The sequence below is a fragment of the Geotrypetes seraphini genome, chromosome 2 (assembly GCF_902459505.1).
Source record: "Geotrypetes seraphini chromosome 2, aGeoSer1.1, whole genome shotgun sequence".
Classification (NCBI taxonomy): Eukaryota; Metazoa; Chordata; class Amphibia; order Gymnophiona; family Dermophiidae; genus Geotrypetes; species Geotrypetes seraphini.
In genome coordinates, this window is record NC_047085.1 from 395,801,384 (window position 1) to 395,821,453 (window position 20,070).

Genomic DNA, 20,070 nt, shown 5'->3' on the forward strand with positions numbered 1-20,070 from the left:
GTGGGAGGTGAAAGTATGAACCGAAGACCACGTGGCAGCCTTGCAGATTTCCTCAATAGGTGTGGACCTGAGGAATGCTACGGAGGCTGCCATCGCTCGGACCTTGTGTCCCGTTACTCGACCATGCAGTGTGAGACCAGCCTGAACGTAGCAGAAGGAGATGCAATCGGCCAACCAGTTGGACAAGGTGTGCTTGGAGACTGGGTGACCTAACCGGTTTGGGTCGAAGGACAAAAACAATTGTGGGACTTTCCGGTGTGACTGAGTGCGTTGGAGGTAGAAGGCCAACGCTCTCTTACAGTCAAGAGTATGGAGCGCCACCTCTCCGGGGTGAGAGTGGGGCTTGGGAAAAAACACAGGCAAGACAATGGACTGATTGAGGTGAAAATCAGACACTACTTTAGGCAAGAACTTTGGATGGGTGCGGAGTACCACCTTGTCGTGATGGAATACCGTGAAGGGTGGGTCCGCTACCAGAGCTTGTAACTCACTAACCCGCCGGGCGGAAGTGAGCGCGAGCAGGAAAATTACCTTCCAAGTGAGGAATTTTGGATGGCATTTGTCTAGGGGCTCAAATGGAGGTTTCATTAGTTGAGCCAGAACCACGTTAAGGTCCCAAACCACCGGAGGGGGTTTGAGAGGAGGGTGGACATTCAGAAGACCCTTCATGAAGCGAGAGACTAAGGGATGGAGTGAGAGGGCTTTCCCTTCCAGGGGCTGATGAAAGGCCGCAATCGCACTGAGGTGTACTCGAATGGAGTTGGTCTTTAGGCCGGAATGAGATAATTGAAGTAAATAGTCAAGGACCAGAGGGACGGGGACCGACACCGGGTCCTGGCTGTGGAAGGAGCACCAGGTTGAGAATCTGGTCCACTTTTGGGAGTAGCAGGTTCTCGTCGAGGTCTTTCTAGAGGCCTCCAATATCTCCTTGACTGATTGAGACACGGGGAGAGCAGTCAGGGGGAAAGAAACCAAGCATTCAGATGAAGAGATTGAAGATTGGGATGTAACAGCGAACCCTGACCTTGTGACAGTAGAGAGGGAAACAGAGGCAGAGGCAGTGGATCTCTGACACTGAGTTGAAGTAGAAGGGAAAACCAAGGCTGGCGTGGCCAGCGAGGAGCAATCAGGATCAGGGTGGCTTGTACTGTTTTCAGGTGGACAAGCGTCCGCAGGATCAGAGGAAACGGTGGGAACGCGTACAGGAACCTTCCCTCCCAGTCGAGGAGGAAGGCGTCGGCCTCGAGCCGGTCCGGGGAGTACATCCGGGAGCAGAAGAGAGGCAGTTTGTGATTGTGGGGGGATGCGAACAGATCTATTTGAGGTGTCCCCCACTGTTCGAACACCTGTCGTAGGGTCTGAGAGTGCAGTGACCACTCGTGTGGCTGGAGGAGGCGGCTGAGTCTGTCCGCCAGACAGTTTTGTTCTCCTTGTATGTACACCGCTCGGAGGAAGGTGTTGTTGGAGATTGCCCATTTCCAGAGGCGCAGGGCTTCCCGACAGAGGGGCCAAGACCCTGTTCCCCCTTGTTTGTTTACGTAGTATATTGCTACCTGGTTGTCGGTTCGGATGAGAACCACCCGTCGTGGAGCAGATGTTGAAAATCTACAGCTGGAGTCGGACTGGAGGTCTAAGTCCAAAGCGTGGCCCATGTCCTGGATAAAGCGAGTGAAGGACGGGCGGGATGTTCCCGAGGCCCCGTGTGGGGTCGGTGAACGCGACATCCGTCGGGTGGAGAAGGACGGGGAGGCTTCCCTCGAGTATCGAGGTTCCTGCTCCGATCCACGTTCCGAGACCGGGGAAGCACTGTGAAAGTGTTCCGGGGTCGGGGATCTCCGACGTCTCGAGGAGCCCCTCGTAGACGATGCCGGGGTTCGGGGTACCGATCGATGTCGAATCGGTGACCTCGACCCGGACTCCCTCCGTGAAAGCCTGGCAACTCGGACCGGGGCCCCGGTCCGAGGGGGAGTTCGGAGGTGGGCGAAAAGATCCGCCATGCGGGCTTTCCTTCGACGGAGGGCTCGGTTCTGGAAAGTAGCGCACTGGGGGCAGGAGTCGGTTGGATGAGCGGCCCCCAGGCAGAGGATGCACCGGCGATGCGGGTCTGTGATGGAAAGAAGCCGCTCGCACCAGGTGCACTTTTTAAAGCCGGTCAAAGGCCGGGACATAGAATCGAAGTGGCCGCGGCTCGAGTAGCCACGCGGCCACGGAAGCCTCCGGGTCGGTCAAAACGAAGCAGGAATCAAGTTGAAGAAGAAAAAAATTTCGCACACAGCAACTTAAACGAGGAAAAACAAGAAAAATCGCGGTGCTAGAAGGCAGTTGGGGCAGAGCCTGAAAAAGCACGACTTCTAGGCTCAGCAGAAAATTTTGAACTGGAGACTACGAGGGGATGCGCCCCCTAGTGGAGCAGGAAGGCACGCATGCGTGGAGCAGCAGAGCAAACTTAAATCTTCAATCAAGTTTGCTTGAAAATGCTTCCGCATCGGGGCTCCGTAGATGACGTCACCCACATGTGAGAATATCATGCCTGCTTGTCCTGGGATAATATTTTTTAGGCCCATCATGGGGTTGCTCAAAGCCAACGAATATAAGCACCACCAAAATTTGTTTTGGTTTTCCCCTTAAAATCGGCTGATAGCATTATCACCCGTTTAGTGCAAAATTATCATTATGCTACGACATAAATTAAACATGTAAATATAAGTAAATATGATATAAGACATATGTGAAAGAATACCTGGCAATTGTGTAGTGTGTTAAACAGTGCTTAAGAAGGGAATGATCAGACAATGTTTATATATAATGTGTTGTGATGATTTTACAATATGTATATTTGTTTTGGAAACTGCTCAGATTTTAGACGGTATATAATTTTTTTAAATAAATAAATAATTTAATACAGAAATCAAACAAATTCATAGAACAACTAAATATTTGACTGTCACATGATTGATTGGGCTTTTCTAGACAGGCAGCTGACCTGCTGCCTGAGAAAAGCTTTTGAGTGACCCCACCTTTACTAAAACATCAGTTAGTTCTAGTTCTAGGCCTGTTCTAAACTTCCATGGCCAAGAATGACTTGTTGCATCTAATGTCAACACCTATATAAATCCAATATCGGGTAAGTGTGAGTTCACTTTTATTCAATGCAGTGTTTGAGTTTTGCTGTGGTACTGTGGTATATTTCTAAGTTTCTAAATACAGTATTGCAAATTCTTTAGTAATTGAGCAAGTCAACTAGAAGTAGAAAAACCTATGAAACTAAAGATGATGTTCCTGGTTTATGAAGTTCATCATCTGAGAAATCCTCAAGGCCAGTTATCAGAGTAGTGAGTGAATTTTGACTCACTGGACAGGGTCTATGTTGCTTACTTGTAGACAATTCATGAAATATGTTTTTTGCATCTCCGCCATGATCAGGAAAATAACAAAAAGAGCATTTTAAATGAAGAAATTGCTTACAGTGTTGCTGACACTGTCACTGTATTTTGGAAAATGGCCTGCATCAAGATAAAGACCAGACATAACTGTATGCTGGATGTTATGACTCTCTGGCGTGAATGGAGTAGTCTTAAAAAAAAAAAAAGGATATGAAAGTGATCCAGAAGGAAAAACAGAAAACTTTACTACGAAGCTGGACACACTTTTTGATACTGGTGCTCCAGATGCCACTGAAACTATAATGTAGTTCTCGACTGCTGTCAAGTGAACACAAGAAGCATGACAGCAGATAAAGGCCAAATGGCCCATCTAGTCTGCCCATCCACAGTAACCATTATTTCTTTCTCTCTCTCTGAGAAATCCCACGTGCCTATCCCAGGCAGTGTTCCCGCTAAGCTGCGCTGGGGTGCGCTGGCGCACAAAATATTACCTCGCAGCGCACAAGTTTCTCGTCACAGCGCACACAGTGTAGAGCACAGTTCTTCAACCGCCGGTCCGCAAACAAAATCTTGCCGGTCCGCGAAGGATTCGGTCCCCGCCGCAACGAAAGGCCGGCGTCAGCTGACTTGCAACTTCCTGTTGCAGTCGCTGTGCCGGGACTCCTGCCTTCGCCGGGACTCCTGCCTTCCACCGCGTTTGCCTCCTGCCTTGTCTCCGCACCTCCAGACCAGCAGCGGCAGCTGTGTATGCTTTTAACTTCGGCACAGAGCTGCCCCTAATCAATAGTTTAGCGCGGTTTCATAAGGCAGCCTCGGGGCCTTTGCTAGGCCGGCCCACATCGCATCATCGAAGCGGGCCGGCTATCAAAGGCCCCGAGGCTGCCTCATGAAACCGCGCTAAACTATTGATTAGGGGCAGCTCTGTGCCGGAGTTAAAAGCATACAGAGCTGCCGCTGCTGGTCTGAACTCTTGGGCCGCTGAAGGAGGGCAAAAAGCAGCTGTCCTGGAGGTTTCCCTTCCTCTCGCCTTTACAGGTTCCTTTTTTCCACCTTTTTTTTTTTCCTTCAAACGGCAACGGGCCCCAGCATCGACATCAATCAAGTAAGTTCCACTGTCAATCAAGCGGTTCTGCTCGGCCAAAGCTTCCCCTGTGACATGAGCCACCCTCAGGGGAAAGAAAGTGACCCACAAAGGTGAGGGGAAGGGGGGCAGATGATGGAAGTTGGGGGGGGGGAGAGAGAGAGAGAGAGAGAGAAGGGGCAGATGATGGAATGGAGGAGATGAGAGAGAGAGAGAAGGGGACAGATGATGGAAGTGAGAAGAAGGGAGAGAGAGCAGAAGGCAGATGGATGTCAGTTGAGAAGGGAGAGCAGATGCTGAATGGAAGTGGGGAAAGAACACATACTGGATGGAAGGAGGAGATAAATAAAGGGGGAAGAAAATAGTAAGATAATGGAGGGGTGAGGGAAAGGGGTGACAAGCTGTGTGTAGACACAGTGAAAAGAGGGAAACGGGACTAAATAGTAAGAAAGAATTTAATTTAGATGGAGGCAGAAAATAGAGAAGGAAGACCAGAGAAGAAAAGGGAAGAGAGAGCAGAGAATGATCAGATCTGAGTGGAGGAAATGAGAAGAGAGATATGCTAAAAACCACAGGGGGGAGGGAAGGATAGAGATGCCAGACCATGAGGGGAACAGAAGGAAGATGATGGATGCTAGACCAAATTGGGGGGTGGGGGGGGCAGGAGGAGAGATGGCAGAGAAAGACAGACAGTGAATGGAAGGGGCAGATGCTGGACTGAAGAGACAGAGAAGGTTATCATGCTGCTGTACCGGGCCATGGTACGCCCTCACCTGGAGTACTGCGTCCAGCACTGGTACTTTAAGAAGGACACGGTACTACTCGAAAGGATCCAGAGAAGAGCAACTAAAATGGTTAAGGGGCTGGAGGAGTTGCCGTACAGCGAAAGATTAGAGAAACTGGGCCTCTTCTCCCTTGAGCAGAGGAGATTGAGAGGGGACATGATAGAAACATTCAAGGTACTGAAGGGAATAGACTTAGTAGCTAAGGCAGGGAGAACGAGAGGGCACTCTCTAAAGTTGAAAGGGGATAGATTCCATACAAACGTAAGGAAGTTCTGTGGTAGAAAGCAACATATTTATTTGGCTCATAACTTGCTGGCGCCCGATATTTTTAGCTCACAGTGAAAAAAGTTTGCTCACAACACCCGCCCGCTTAGAGGGAACACTGATTTCCCAGGCCCTTTTGAATTCAGACACAGTCTCTGTCTCCACCACCTCTTCTGGGAGACTGTTCCACGCATCTACCACTCTTTCCGTAAAAAAGTAATTCCTCAGATTACTCCAGAGCCTATCACCTCTTAACTTCATCCTATGCCCTCTCATTGCAGAGTTTCCTTTCAAACGAAAGAGACTCAACTCATGCACATTTATATTATGTAGGTATTTAAATGACTATCATATCTCCCCTCTCCCGCCTTTCCTCCAAAGTATACAGACTGAGATCTTTAAGTCTGTCCCCATACTTATCGAGATTGCACTAGTTGATTAAGGTGCTTAGTTGTATTTGTAATTTGTTGCTGTGCATGTATATGTTTGATCTTAAAATTTCAATAAAAAGTTTAAATATTAAAAAAAAAAAGTCTGTCCCCATACACCTTATCACGAAGACCACACACCATTTTAGTAGCCTTCCTCTGGACCGACTCCATCCTTTTTATATTTTTTTTAAGGTGCGGCCTCCAGAATTGTACACAATATTCTAAATGAGGTCTTAGGAAAGTCTTATACAGAGGCATCAATACCTCCTTTTTTCCTACTGGCCATACCTCTCCCTATGCAACCTAGCATCCTTCTATCTTTCACCATTACCTTTTTAACCTGTTTGGCCACCTTAAGATCATCACATACGATCACACCCAAGTCCCGCTTTTCCGCTGTGCACATAAGTTCTTCACCCCCTAAACTGTACTGTTCCCTCAGGTTTTTGCAGCCCAAATGCATGATCTTGCACTTCTTAGCATTAAATTTTAGCTGCCAAATTTCAGACCATTCTTCAAGCTTCACCAGGTCTTTCTTCATGTTATTCACAACATCCGGCATGTCTACTCTTATTGCAGACTTGGACTTCTACCTTGACCAAAGAGATAAGACAGGCAACTATGTCTGGTACATGACAAGATATTTGCAAATGTTTAGACAGGAAAATGAAAAGCGAAAGACTGATAAAGAAACATAGAAACATGATGGCAGATAAAGGCCAAATGGCCCATCCGCAGTAACCATTATCTCTTCCTCTCTCAGATATCCCATGTGCCTATCCCAGGCCCTCTTGAATTCAGACACAATCTCTGTCTCCATCACCTCTCCAGGAGACTGTTCCATGTATCTACCACCCTTTCCGTCAAACAGTATTTCCTCAGATTACTCCGGAACCTATCACCTCTTAACTTCATCCTATGCCCTCTCATTGCAGAGTTTCCTTTCAAATGAAAGAGACTCGACTCATTATGTAGGTATTTAAACGTCTATCATATCTCCTCTCTCCTGCCTTTCCTCCAAAGTATACAGATTGAGATCTTTAAGTCTGTCACCATAAGCTTTATGATGAAGGCTACACACCATTTTAGTAGCCTTCCCCTGGATCGACTCCATCCTTTTTATATCCTTTTGAAGGTGCGGCCTTCCAGAATTGTACACAATATTTTAAATGAGGGTAGTAGTAGTATGCAACCTAGCATCCTTCTAGCTTTTGATGTCACCTTTTCAACCTGTTTTGGCCACCTAAGATCATCACATACAATCACACCCAAGTTCTACTCTTCAGTCGTACACATAAGTTCTTTACCCCCTAAACTGTACCATTCCCTTGGGTTTTTGCAGCCCAAATGCATGACATTGCATTTCTCAGCATTAAATTTCAGACCATTCTTCAAGCTTTGCCAGGTCTTTCTTCGTGTTATTCACACCAGCAGGCTTGTTTACTCTATTGTAGATAGGCAAGGTTGTTTAATGTTAAAGTATATGACAGTGGTGAGATGGATATTGAAGGAATACTGAAGAAAGTGACATGGAGGTTGACAACTTCATACCTAGAGAAAAGACCACGGCAGACAACTTCATAACAATTCAACTTCCACAGAAAATACTGCAGTGCAATGAAATAACTGCTGCAGCTGACAAACTATAAGACAATCAGACCACTCTCATTGTCTCATTAAGTCTGACAATGGTGACCTTAGTGACCGACATCTCGTGATAAACTATGCACTGCAGAAGAATGGCTAACAAACCAAAAAATTGCTGTGGTTTTATTGCCATTGTACGAGAGAATCCTCAACACTACACTGCTCTTCACTGGAATGGTAAAGTGATTAAAGATCATCTCAGAGAATATCATGAACAACTTGCTGTGGTTGTATCTGATGCTCCAGAATAAGGTTCTCTTGAGTGTGCCAAACCTATCTGACGCATCTTACGAGTTACTTGAACTATGGCAATATAGTGGCACTGGTCTTTGATACTACTGCTAGCAATAATGGTGTTAAGAAAGGTGCTGCAAAAACTATTGAAAGACAAAATTGTTAAGAAGCTTTTCTATTTGGCCTGTAGATATATCTTTGAAGTAGTTATTGGGATAGTTTGGTAAAGCTACATAGCCAGAAAATGAACCATTTTCAAATTTCAAGAAACTGTGGGACACACTAGACAAGCAGGATGTGAAACTGACACTGAAAGATGATGAACCTTGGTTAGTAGACACTAGAAACAAGGTTGTCGAGTTACTGACTGCAGTCCTAATAAGTAGTGGCTCAATACTTCTACCACGTGATGACCATCATGAGTGCATCAAAAACACACTCACGATTCTTGGAGCAGTACCTCCTTGATGTGTGCATTTCATGAAGCCAGCATTAGACTGTGAAATGGGAGCTTAAGACTATCCTTAGGCCATTCTTCATAATCCAGAGCATCCATAAACTCAGCCCTGGGCTCGGTTTAAGATTCCATCTTTATTGGTAAGGCATTACCCATCTGTCTTATAAATCTGGCGAAAGACAGACTTTCTAGTGGTGAACTCCATTGAGGATGAGATGGAGATGGGTCTGAAGGGATGCCATAAGAATCCTGGTCTAATAGAAATTAATGATCTGAGGAGTGTTGAAACAGATTGAGATGGTCATTGAGGTGATGACTTACGAGAAGAATATCAAGAATGGGAATATCGAGGACTGTTCTGTGAGGTACTTTATGACGTTCTTCATGCAGTGTCAGTGCCAAGATCTAGAGTGGCTGAAGCATGATGAACTTTGGTCCCTGGATAATCATAAAGGTGCCGTTCGATGATGCTACCTGGCCCTAGGTAGCAGTTGAGAGCTTTGCTTGGACTGGGCTGGTACGTGTGTCGAGATAGGTACCGGTTTTGTAGACTTATGCAGCATCTCCACCAACTCCTTTGCAAGAGTTCTCAAATTTGCTCTTGTAAGGAGAGCACCAGTACCAGAGCAGCTAGCGGTACCAATGGTGCAGGTTGTACTTGGTATTTGAGTGTTGGTGATCTCGATTTCAAGGCATGCCTCAAGGAGACATCAGATGCATGGATGGACCTGGGTTTGTATGTCATTGCTTTGAATGTGTCAAAGATACATGTGATGACACCAAGGTATGCCTGGTGGGAGAAGGATGTTTATGCTTCTTAACTTTTTTATGTACTTCTGATGGAGGCAGTGATGACGAGGACGTCGTCTGGTGAGGAGTGGGTGTCATGGGTACAGAAGCTGACACTGAAGGTTGAACATTAGTACCGGAGTCCGAGTCAGCAGACATAGCTGGTGTTCTCAATGTTCACCCACACACTTTTTCAAACTGCAGTTGGTGGGCTCTCAGGAATTGCTTTTGAAGGATAGAACAGCAAGTGCAGGAATCTAGTCAGTGTTGGGTACCAAGGCACTAAATACACAAACTGTGTGGGTCAGTGACCAATATGGTCCGATTACACCAAGTACACTGCTTAAAACCACTTGGAGCTTTGGACATGGAGGGGAACATTGCAGCACTCAAATGGTCCGAAGGACGTCAAGAGTGAATCTGAAAAAAACCTCAATGCTTTTGGTTCGCAAACAAGCATGATGGGCCCAAAATGGAAAAAAGGCCCAAAATGAAAAAAAAAAAAAAAAAAAAAAAGTTTGTTCAAATTAAATAAAGCTTACTGGGATAAAAGAAAAAAAATACTGAGGAAAAAATGAACAGGAAGGCAAAAATAAAGGGAAAAAAAATTGATGCACTTTGAGGGATTCCAAGAACACAGCTTCTTAGCTCTGTGGAAAACTAAGAATTGATGGTTCCATGAGCCAAGCGTAGGGAGGAAGGCACTGGCACAGGCAGCCTTGAGACTGAAAATTTTTAAAGTGGCAGTACACTTTAATACTGTCCATACAAGGCTCCATGGATGACAGTCACCACACGTGAGAATATAATAATAATAATTTTATCCTTATATATCGCCAAAGCCATGCGAGGCGGTTTACAACAAGAAGAGCTGGATAATCAGCAAAAATAATTACAGTGACATCGTCAAGTACAAGGGGAGAGGGCGGATACAAGTTGAGTGGGACTGGGGGCTGCTGGCAATTCTCTCGATTCTACTTTTGATTCTACCACTGATTTTACATTTAAGCACAAACTTGTAAGAAGACAAGGAAATGCATAAGCATTTCATGACCCCTGATTTTCTTCTTTCATACACAATCTGCATATAGTTGTGACTACTAACCAGGTGTTGATGGGAGGCCTGTATTGTGACATACAAGTAGGCCTAAGTCAGATCAAGAGAAATCAGATACTCTCCCGGCTGAACCGCCAGAATGATAGACTGAAGTCTCCATGCGAAAAGATGGAATTTTGAGAGCCCTGTTGACCCCTTTTAAATCTAAGATTGGCCGAAAGGTCCCCTCCTTCTTGGGCAACACAAAGTAAATTGAGTACCTGCCGGTGCCACACTCGTGAGGGGGTACTGGAACAACCGTTCTGAGATCTAGCAAGTGTTGAAGGGTCTGGCGAAATGCCTGCGTCTTCCAAGCCGCCTGACACGGAGAAGCTAGAAAATGATCTGGCAGGGAGCGGGCAAACTCCAGAGCATAGCCTTTCTGCAACATCTCCAGGACTCACTGATCGGATGTGATCTCGGCCCATTTTGGAAAAAAACCCCACACTCACGCAGCTGGGCACCCAACAGAACCAGAGGGGGCGCCAGCAAGGAGTCATTGGGCAGGACGGGCAGCGGGGAAACTAGTGGAGCGATTTCCAGCCCCCCGATAGAACTGCATGCGCTGATAAAAACGACCTCAGGAAAACCCTGAAGCCGAGAAGGGAGCAGCCCCACGCCCAGGGCGGTATCTGCGGAACTCCTGCAGACGCTTCCGAGCAGTGCCACCACGAACCGCCGGGTGGGCACGGTCCTCAGGCAGGCGGGGCACTTTAGAGTCCATAAGAGTCTGACCCAACCTACCCAAATTCTCTCCAAATAGAAAAGACCCCCGAAAGGGATATTTAATGAGTTTAGTCTTGGACGCTGCATCCGCCGACAAAGTTTGAAGCCACAAGGTACGACGCGTGGCCACTCCAAAAAGTATAGACTTGGCAGATGTCCGCACCAAGTCATAAAGGGCATCCGAGAGGAACGAGGCAGCCATCTCAATCTTTTCCACCTCCTGACCCACCAAGGACCAGTCATCAGACTCACGATCTAGGACATGCTCAGCCCACCAAAAAACGGCCCAAGCCACCAGCTCCCCCCTCCCAAAATAGCTACCTGGACCCCCAAGGCAGAGACATCAAAATTCTGTTTAAGAAGGGTCTCCAACTTACGCTCCTCAGAGTCCTTTAAGGCAGAACCACCCTCAACAGGCATGGTATGACGCTTAGCAATCGGTGAGACCATTGTGTCCACCACTGGCGACTTCTAGGTAGCCCTATCCCCCTCCAGGATGGGATACAAACAAGCCATGGAGCGCCAAACCAAAACGGCACCTCTGGTGTATTCCACTGCGCCAGGACGAGATGCCAAATATCCTGATGCATAGGAAAAGAGCGGGAAGCAGCGCGGATCCCTCTAAGAAGAGGGTTCCCCACACACGGGGCCTCCGGTGGCAACTCTTCAAAACGCAGTACTGAGGAGACCTGCTGAATCAAGTCTGGCAGCTCATTCTTCTGAAAAAGGCGCACCACGGATGCCTCCTTGCCAGAAAGCGGGAAATCCAACGCCCTGCCACCAGCGGCTGTCCCCTCAAGAGGATCCTGGAATTCCTCAAAAGGGTCCAGGTCCTGATCCAGGCCACCACACTCCTCTGACCACAAATCCTCATCCCAAACCACCCTCAGGCGCTTGGACGAGGGAAGAGGAAGAGGGGACGCCAAAGGTGTAGGTGCGGAGGGAAGTCACAGGGGAGTGCAGAGGGAATCCTCCTTCCCCTCAGCACACGCGGGACCCCCAGCCACCTAAAATTAGGCTCTGCACAAAGCAAAAATTAAATCAGGGGAAAAAACCTCTGGAGGTCCCATGAGACTCCCTGCCACAGCAGGGGACCCAGCAGAAACCTGCCCCTGTTTATCCAATACAGGGGGAAGGTCACCTGAGGTTGCAGACAAAATGGAGGGGCCTGCCGTCAAAAATGGTGAAGTTCCCGCCAAAAACAACCCCTTCAGGGCCTGTAGTGGCTGGGAAGCCTGAAACTGTCCCAGCCACTAAAGCAGGCAAACTAGTATCAGCTGTTAAAGAAACAGCTGAGAGGGAATCCCCAGCCGAACCAGCAGTAAGGGAATCCTTTTTACCCTTACCGTCGGCGGCTAAGGAAATCCCTCCGTGGGCAGTGGGGGAAGACCGGACTTCCCCACTGCTCCCCGCCAACACGCGAGGCACTAGTGGCTGGGAGCTTTGGATGCCGGCACCCACTGCCGACAAGGCTCCTTTACTGCACCGGCTTGTATACTGCTTACACAAGCCGGCCGTGAGTGCCTCACGTCTGGAGCACAATGAGCACTTTTTTCCCTTCTAAAGTGCTCATTTCTCAATACGCAACCTAGCTAGAAGTGCCAGTTTGTTGAAAATAAAGTAAAATACAGCAAATTTAAAGGGAAAACAACCCTTCAGACCGGCATTACCTCAGGATTTTTTTACCGAACAGACTCCACTGGCTCTCAAAGTAGTATGCCTTGCCTGAACTAGGGACAAGGCTTTCTGCTGAGGCACCTCTACAAAAATGTTGGGGAGGTGGAGGAAAAGGGGGAGGGACCCAGCATGAGACCCGCCTGGTGTGACACCCTCAAGGTTGGACGGACCCTAAAACAGGATCCACCCAAGCTCAATCCGGCATAAAAACAGGGAACCAGGATCCCTAAACAAATTCCAAAAGCCCTACCAAGGGAGATGGGTACAGCTCACTCACACCTACTGGAGACTGAGAAGACTGAAAGGAATAGAGAAAGGTACCTATTATGCTATTCCAGAGTTTTGTTTCAGTCTCCACCTGCTGGTCATGATGAGATATATACCCGCTTGCAAGATTAACCTATGCCGGTCTGGATAGTTGCTAAAGAAACTGTAGTATTCGCAGCATGATTTCCTGCCTTTTATCTTGTCACTATTCTTTGGTCTGCAGTTACAATCATATTGAAGACAGAAAATATCCATTTAACAAATAAGATTATACTCTGAAATTTAATTACCTTTGGGTTAAAGTATCGACACGACTGGGGCTGTGACCCACCAAACAAGGCAATGCGGTAGTCATGTTTTTTCCTTCTTGGCCGTGTGCCTTCCACCAGCTCCTCCCTGTCCTCTGGGGACAAGAGGTGATACCGCATCCCACCTGTGCCAAGAAACAGATCTGCAGGTCAGAGGGCAGCCTAGATTTAAACAATCTAAATGTACAAACCTCTCTCCATTACCATTTATTTCATAGACATATATACACATATATACTATATATGTGGGAGGTTGATAGCCAGCCAGCAGCGATCAGCGTTTTGCTGACTGCCGTTAAATCCAGAAATGCAATGCTGAGCCATATCTGGGCACCAGCACTGAATTTCTAGGTTTGCAGAGTCAGCTAAGTGCAATATTCAGCATTTAACCAGCTATGAGTTACTGCAAAAAGATAGGACAGCATAATAGTCAACCCCATTTATGCAGTTACTCTGGATGGTTAAATGCTGAACATCATCAGCACTTAACTGGCCTGACTCCACCCTCAAAATAACTGAATTTTGAGTTTGGTGCTAACTGGTTATTTTCAGTGGCGCAAACCGGTGAAGTGCCACAGAAAATGATTTGTTAAATCCCAAACAGGCTATTTAAACAGCCAGGAGTCCTTTCTGGCCGTTAAATATCGTTTCCATAAATATTTATTGAATTAGGATATATGGTACATCACCAAGTAAGTATTTGGTATAAGCATACCAAAAAAAACATAAAGATGCAGTAATTATGTATAGCAAAGAAATATAATTCAAGGTTTGCAAAAAAACAAACAAAAAAAAACCCCCATCTCAGACCAATAAAACAAAGTGAATAAAGAAAAACAAGGAGGTATCTTGAGGGCCTTCTACTGTCAGAACTGTGCAAGGCTAATTTCCCAACTGCAAAGAGAATTCTGGCTTCCTCCTGCACAATTCCTGCAGATGTGGTTCCTCTGCACAACAGGCCAGTTAGTCTGAATCCGAGGCAGCATGGTTTTACAACAGCCAGATCTTGTCAGACAAATGTGTTTGAGTTCTTTGACCAGGTGACCAAACAGTTGGATATGGGAGGGGCGCTAGATGTGATGTACTTGGATTTAAGCAAAGCCTTTGATGCAGTGCCACATATGTAGTTGATAAATAAACTGAATGCCCTCAATATGAGTCCTAAAGTGTCAAACTGGATTAAAAACTGGTTAAGGGGGCAGAGTGTAGTGGTAAATGAAGTTTGCTCTGAGAAAAAGGATGTTGTCAGTGGAGTGGAGTGGAGTGTTGCAGGGATCTGTCCTTGGGCCGGGTCTTTTTAACATCTTTGCGAGTGATATTGTGAAAAGACTGCCTGGTAAAGTTAGTCTTTTAGTGGATGATACCAAACTCTGTAAGAGTAGACACTCCGAAGGGAGTGGATAACATGAGGTGGGATCTAGAAAAGCTTGAAGGATGATCAGGTAATTTGCAACTAAGATTTCATGTTAAAAAATGTAGTGCCATGCACTTGGGCTGCAAAAATCCAAGAAAACGGTATAATATAGGGGTAAAGTACTTCTGTGTTTGAAAGAAGAGCGGGATTTGGGGGCAACTGTGTCTGATGATCTTAAGGTAACAAAACAGATAGAAGACAGTCAAATCCAGGAGGATGCTCAGGTGCACAGGGAGAGGAATGGCCAGTAGGAAAAAGGATGTGATAGTGCTGCTGTGTAAGTCTCTGGTGAGGCCCAATTTCGAATACTATGTGCAATTCTGGAGACCACACCTTCAAAAAAAATATAAATAGAATGGAGTCAGTCCAGAAGGCATTGGTTAGTGGTTTGTCACAAAGCATATGGGGACAGATTTATAGACCTCAATATCTATATTCTAGAAGAAAGACATTAGAGAGGGGATATGATAGAGATATTCCTCTATCTCCGTGGCATTAATGCAAAGGAGGTGAGTTTTTTTTCAAATAAAAAAAAAAAAAAAAAAATCCGGAATGAGAGGGCCTAGAATGAAGTTAAGAGGTGCTATTCTCTACCTAGCATGTCTTTACGAAATCTAATTCCATCCCTTGAAGCTCTGTCCTCATCTGCACAAGCCTCGGACACTTAAATGTCCAAGGCTTGTGCAAATGAGGACAGAGCTTGCAGAGATGGGGCAGGGACAGGAACAGGACTCATGGGGACAGGATGGAAATGGAGATAGAACTCGCAGGGATGGGGACAAATTTGTCCTTGTGTCATTCTCTAGTTGATAGGCTCAGGAGTAATCTAAGGAAATTATTTGTTTTTATAGAAAGGGTGGTTGATTTGTGGAAGTTTCTCAGCAGAGGTGATGGAGACAAAGACAGTCTGAATTCAAGAAAGTGTGGGATAGGCACATGGGATCTCTTAGGAAGAGTAAGAAGAGATAGTGGATACTGCAGACTGACAGAATGAATGGACCATTTGGCCTTTATTAGCCATCATGTTTCTATTCCCATTCCCCCCCCCCACACACTGCCCATGCTTATATTCCTACTTCCCTTTCGGAATACAGAGGGAGGAGTCTAAGCCCCTGATTGGTTCAGATGCCTAAGACCCCTCCCCTGGGAGGGGCCTTAGGTGTCTAAGCCAATCAGAGCCTTAGGCCCCTCCCCATGCATCCTGGATACACCAGGAAGACCCGCCATTTTGGAGTGGCGGGGAATCCCTACTGCTGTCATCTAGTTTGAGGCATGGGGGTGTGGTGGACATTGGAAGGCAGGAGGGAGTGGGCATCCCTCCTACCTATTTTTTTTTAAAGGAAGGGGAGTGAGGAAGGGGAGGTGAGGGGTCAGTTTGTGAGGTCCCTGCCGGGGAGAGGGGAGGGGTTGTGGCGGCAGGAGGAAGTAAGCATCTCTCTTGCTGATTTTTGGGAAAGTGGAGGAGGGGAGGGGTCTGTTCGGGGGTTCTTGCAGGGAGGGGGGTTCACGGTAGCAGAAGGGAGTGGGCAACCCTCCTGCCAATTTTTTTTGTTTCGGGAGTCAGTTGTTGGCGGGGTTCACTTTTTTTATAATGGTGCAGATATTGTGCATGTGTAACATGCCAAAGGGAAGTCCAACAGTTCAGCAGTGAAGAGCAAGCAACTAAATAAAAAAGGGAAACTGCATAGATGATGTACTTATGGGGAATTTAGGAGACATCTAAAAACATATCTGTTTTCAAAGTATTTAGGCAGCCAATTCATAAAAATTTTATTATGCACTATTTTGATTATTTTAGTGTCTTTAATTATTGGCTTTTAACTTTTTTAGTTCTATTCAACTTCTTTTATTGTTTTTTTTAACTATTGTAAACCGCATAAAGCTTTATGGCCTTGTGGTATATAAGCTGATTATTATTATTATTATTATTATTACTACGTGATACAGGAACTTTATTGACGACAAAAAAACTACTCTTTTCCCACAATGTGGTTCTCAATGTTAGAAACTGGGACCCGACATGGTCCGCGTTTTGATGAAACGTCTTCCTCAGAGGTCCAAGATGTCATAAAACCTCAATCATGGGAAACCATAAGAAATACAGCCTATCTGTAACAGTGTGGTTGCAGGACTAGAAATGGTCCTGTAGCAGTCTGTAACAGTGCAATAATATAGTCACTTTCGTTTTCAGTATTGCACTGTTCAGAACCCCTAGGTTTAGATTGTATGAAATCCTCCATTTTGGGGGGCAAGAAAGTACTTGGAATAGAATCTGTTCTCCTTTTCAACTGGTAGAATTATTTTAACCGTATTGGTCTTTAGAAGGGCGGAGAGTTCCTCTAAGAGCACTGCCTTGTGCTGAGAATTGATGATTCAGCATGCAAAGGATCCTCATACACTGGGCTGTGCTGTTGTTAAAGCAAAAAAGGTAATATGAAAAATACATCTCCAATGGTTTCCCTATCTGTAACTTTTTCAACACATGGCATCTCCTCTGCTACATACAGGATAATTTTATGAAGGTGTTTTTTGCATATTTGTTAATATAGTCTTATAAACAGCCTCTTACAAGAACTACCCTGAAGGATTTACAAAACACATGCATACTTGTGCCCAAGTTTCTTGTTTTTGTAATATGCTGGGTAAAGTGCAGGCAGACTGCAATTTATGCAGAACTTTCTATGGCATCCATGTGCATTCACGTCTGCGTATGAGTTACTGTACATGTATTCATTTTGCTCACAATCTTGTATTTTGTGAATATGTATAGGCTACAAATAGGAACCCATTGGCCCTTCGTTTATAAGTAACTTCTTAGGGACGTATAACTACTACTCTTCTTAGGGATGTACTTCCTGCCACTGACCAAATGCCTGTAGCCAAGCAAATCTGGCTGTAATGGCTAATACAGATATTCTTCTGGAAGTGTCAAAATATCACGAGCTAAATGAAACCAAGTTCCATGCTCATCTATTTCACATAAAGTGGCGACTAATTCAGAGCGTGTTTGAAGAAAATCCTTGAACCTTCTGAAAGAAGTTATGTGTATATTCTCATATGTACAACTTATGGGAAGCAATCCTTGGAAGGCTTTTCTCCATGGCTGGTCTAAGTCGTAACCACTTTTCAACTGATGTACTCTCTCAGAATGCCCACCCTGTTGCTTGGCTTTCTTTTGTTTTGCTTGGCAGTTTCCTTCTGCGCCTCTGTGTTCCTAGTTTCAAACAGAAATCAGGCTTGTGATTCAGAACCTTGCCTGGAGATTCTCCACTTTACATCTTTGACTTCACTTAATCCAGACACCATGGTGGCAGTTCTCAGTCAGTGGACAAGCATCAAGGTCCCTTCTAATTTTAGAAACTGTAGACACCAGGTACACATATAAAACTAGGCCAGTTATCCATGTTACCCAACAGCATATATACCTGGTGACTTTATAAAGAGACACTCATATCTGCATTCCGCAAAACACAAATCTATGCGCTTAAAAAGGAGGTGTGGTCTAGGCAGTTTAAGTACACAAGTATACCATTCTTTATAGCAGTGATCTACCTCAGCCCTTTTACCCACTGGCAATCACACAACCTAATTAACCTGCTTTTGGAGACATGGAACTTGAACAAGTGCTTGACGGAAATTTGCTCATTGCTGACTATCAGATAGGCCCTTACAACAAAGTTCGACTTCTTGAGACGGCCTTTCTTCATGGCTATTATGCATGCATGTGTAAATGGAACTATGTCCCTGGACTGGAAACAGACTGGTCTGGGAGTGCTATAGAAATAATTAATAGTAGTAGTAGTAATTTGAACAAGTTTGTTTATAAAACTCACCAGCACTTCTGTGCATTTGCCAGGCAACTTCAGTTGTTGCTGTATATGTTTTGTGAAAAGTAGAGAATGACACAGGGACAAACTTTTCCCTTCCTGGCAAGTTCTTTACCTTTCCCTGTCCCGTTCCTGCAAGCTCTGTCTTCATCTGCACAAGCCTCAAACACTATAAAATAATAAGTGTTCAAGGCTTGTGCGGTTAAGGTAGAGCTTACAGGAATGGGGCAATGGCAGGGACAGCAACAAAACTCGTTGGGACGGAACAGGGAAATTGAGTTCCTGCGGGGATGGGGAAAATTTTGCCCTCTTGCCATTCTCTAGTGAAAAGCTTGTTTATGGAGCCTTTTATATTTGTCTGCTTTCCTGCAACTTGACTGATGTTTGTTTTCATGTTCAGCCTACTTTCACAAAATTATCCCCTAGAGCAGCTGCCACTGTGTAATGAATTGGACTGCCTCCCCTCTAGCAGCTCTGAATGCTTCTCTACAGCATTCCCAACCAGCTCAGAAAGCATAATCCTTCCCCAGGAACAAAAAAGCTGCAGCTATTAGCCAATGTATAATTCAAGTTGGAGGCTGATTGGCTAGCCCACCTGATTTTGGCATTATCTACAAAACAAAGCTCAACTTTTTAGCACTAATCCCTCTACAACATAACTATATTACCACAGGCTGTTTTTGGGATGGGCTTTGCAACAACTGGTATTCAAAAGCACCATCTCTCACCACACACAAAGAAGCAAAACTACAAAGATACTACTTAGGAACCCCACTGGTGAACCTCACCTGGAGTATTGCATTCAATTCTGATTGCTTTATCTCAAGAAGGATACAGCGAAACTAGAAAAGGTTCAAAGAACAGCAACCAAGATGATAAAGGGATGGAACTCCTCTCATATGAGGAAAGACTAAAAAAGTTATGGTTCTTCAGCTTAGAAAAGAGACAGCTAAGTGAAGATATGATTGAAGTCTACAAAATCCTGAGTGGTGTAGAACAGGTACAAGTGGATCAATTTTTTACTCCATCAAAAATTACAAAGACTAGGGGACTCTCAAAGTTACAGGGAAATACTTTTAAATTCAATAGGAGGAAATATTTTTTCACTCAGACAATAGTTAAGCTTTGGAACACGTTGCTAGAGGTTGTGGTAAGAGCAGTTAATGTAGCTGGTTTTAAAGAAAGGTTTGGACAATTTCCTGGAGGAAAAGTCCATAGTCTGTTATTGAGACAGATGTGGGAGAAGCCATTACTTGCCCTGGAACAGTAGCAAGGAATATTGTTACTATTTGGATTTTTGCCAGGTACTATTGTAATTATAATTTAATCTTTTGTAAACCGCTAAAATTCTCACAGTAATGCGGTCTATAAGTTGATTTTTATGTTATGTTATGTTACTAGTGACCTGGATTGGCGAGGAGGACAGGCTACTGGGCTAGATAAACCATTGATCTGACCCAGTAAGGCTTTTTTTTAAGTTCTTATAGCTGTAGTCTTCAGTCATATTACTGCAGTTGCTTGCCTGTAAAAGCAATTATCTCTTTTCCAAGTGAATTTAATGCATCAAGCAAGACAGACATCCACACACACACAAAAACATTCTTTCAGATTTGGATCATCTCCGTAAGGACAACACACATACTGGCAGAGTAAACTACCCCAGTAGAAGAGAGATGGAGCTAGA

At 45.2% G+C, this 20,070-nt stretch overlaps 1 protein-coding gene across 2 annotated transcripts in view; it reads right to left on the reverse strand.

Annotated features, from left to right (window-relative positions):
• The window catches only part of KLHL7 (kelch like family member 7), a 141,874-nt gene that overhangs the window by 38,583 nt on the left and 83,221 nt on the right, over positions 1-20,070 (reverse strand). For both annotated transcript variants that reach the window (XM_033930879.1, XM_033930878.1), the window contains exon 7: positions 13,128-13,270. In XM_033930879.1, the coding sequence (XP_033786770.1) occupies positions 13,128-13,270 (143 nt within the window). The remainder of the gene's footprint in view (positions 1-13,127; positions 13,271-20,070) is intronic.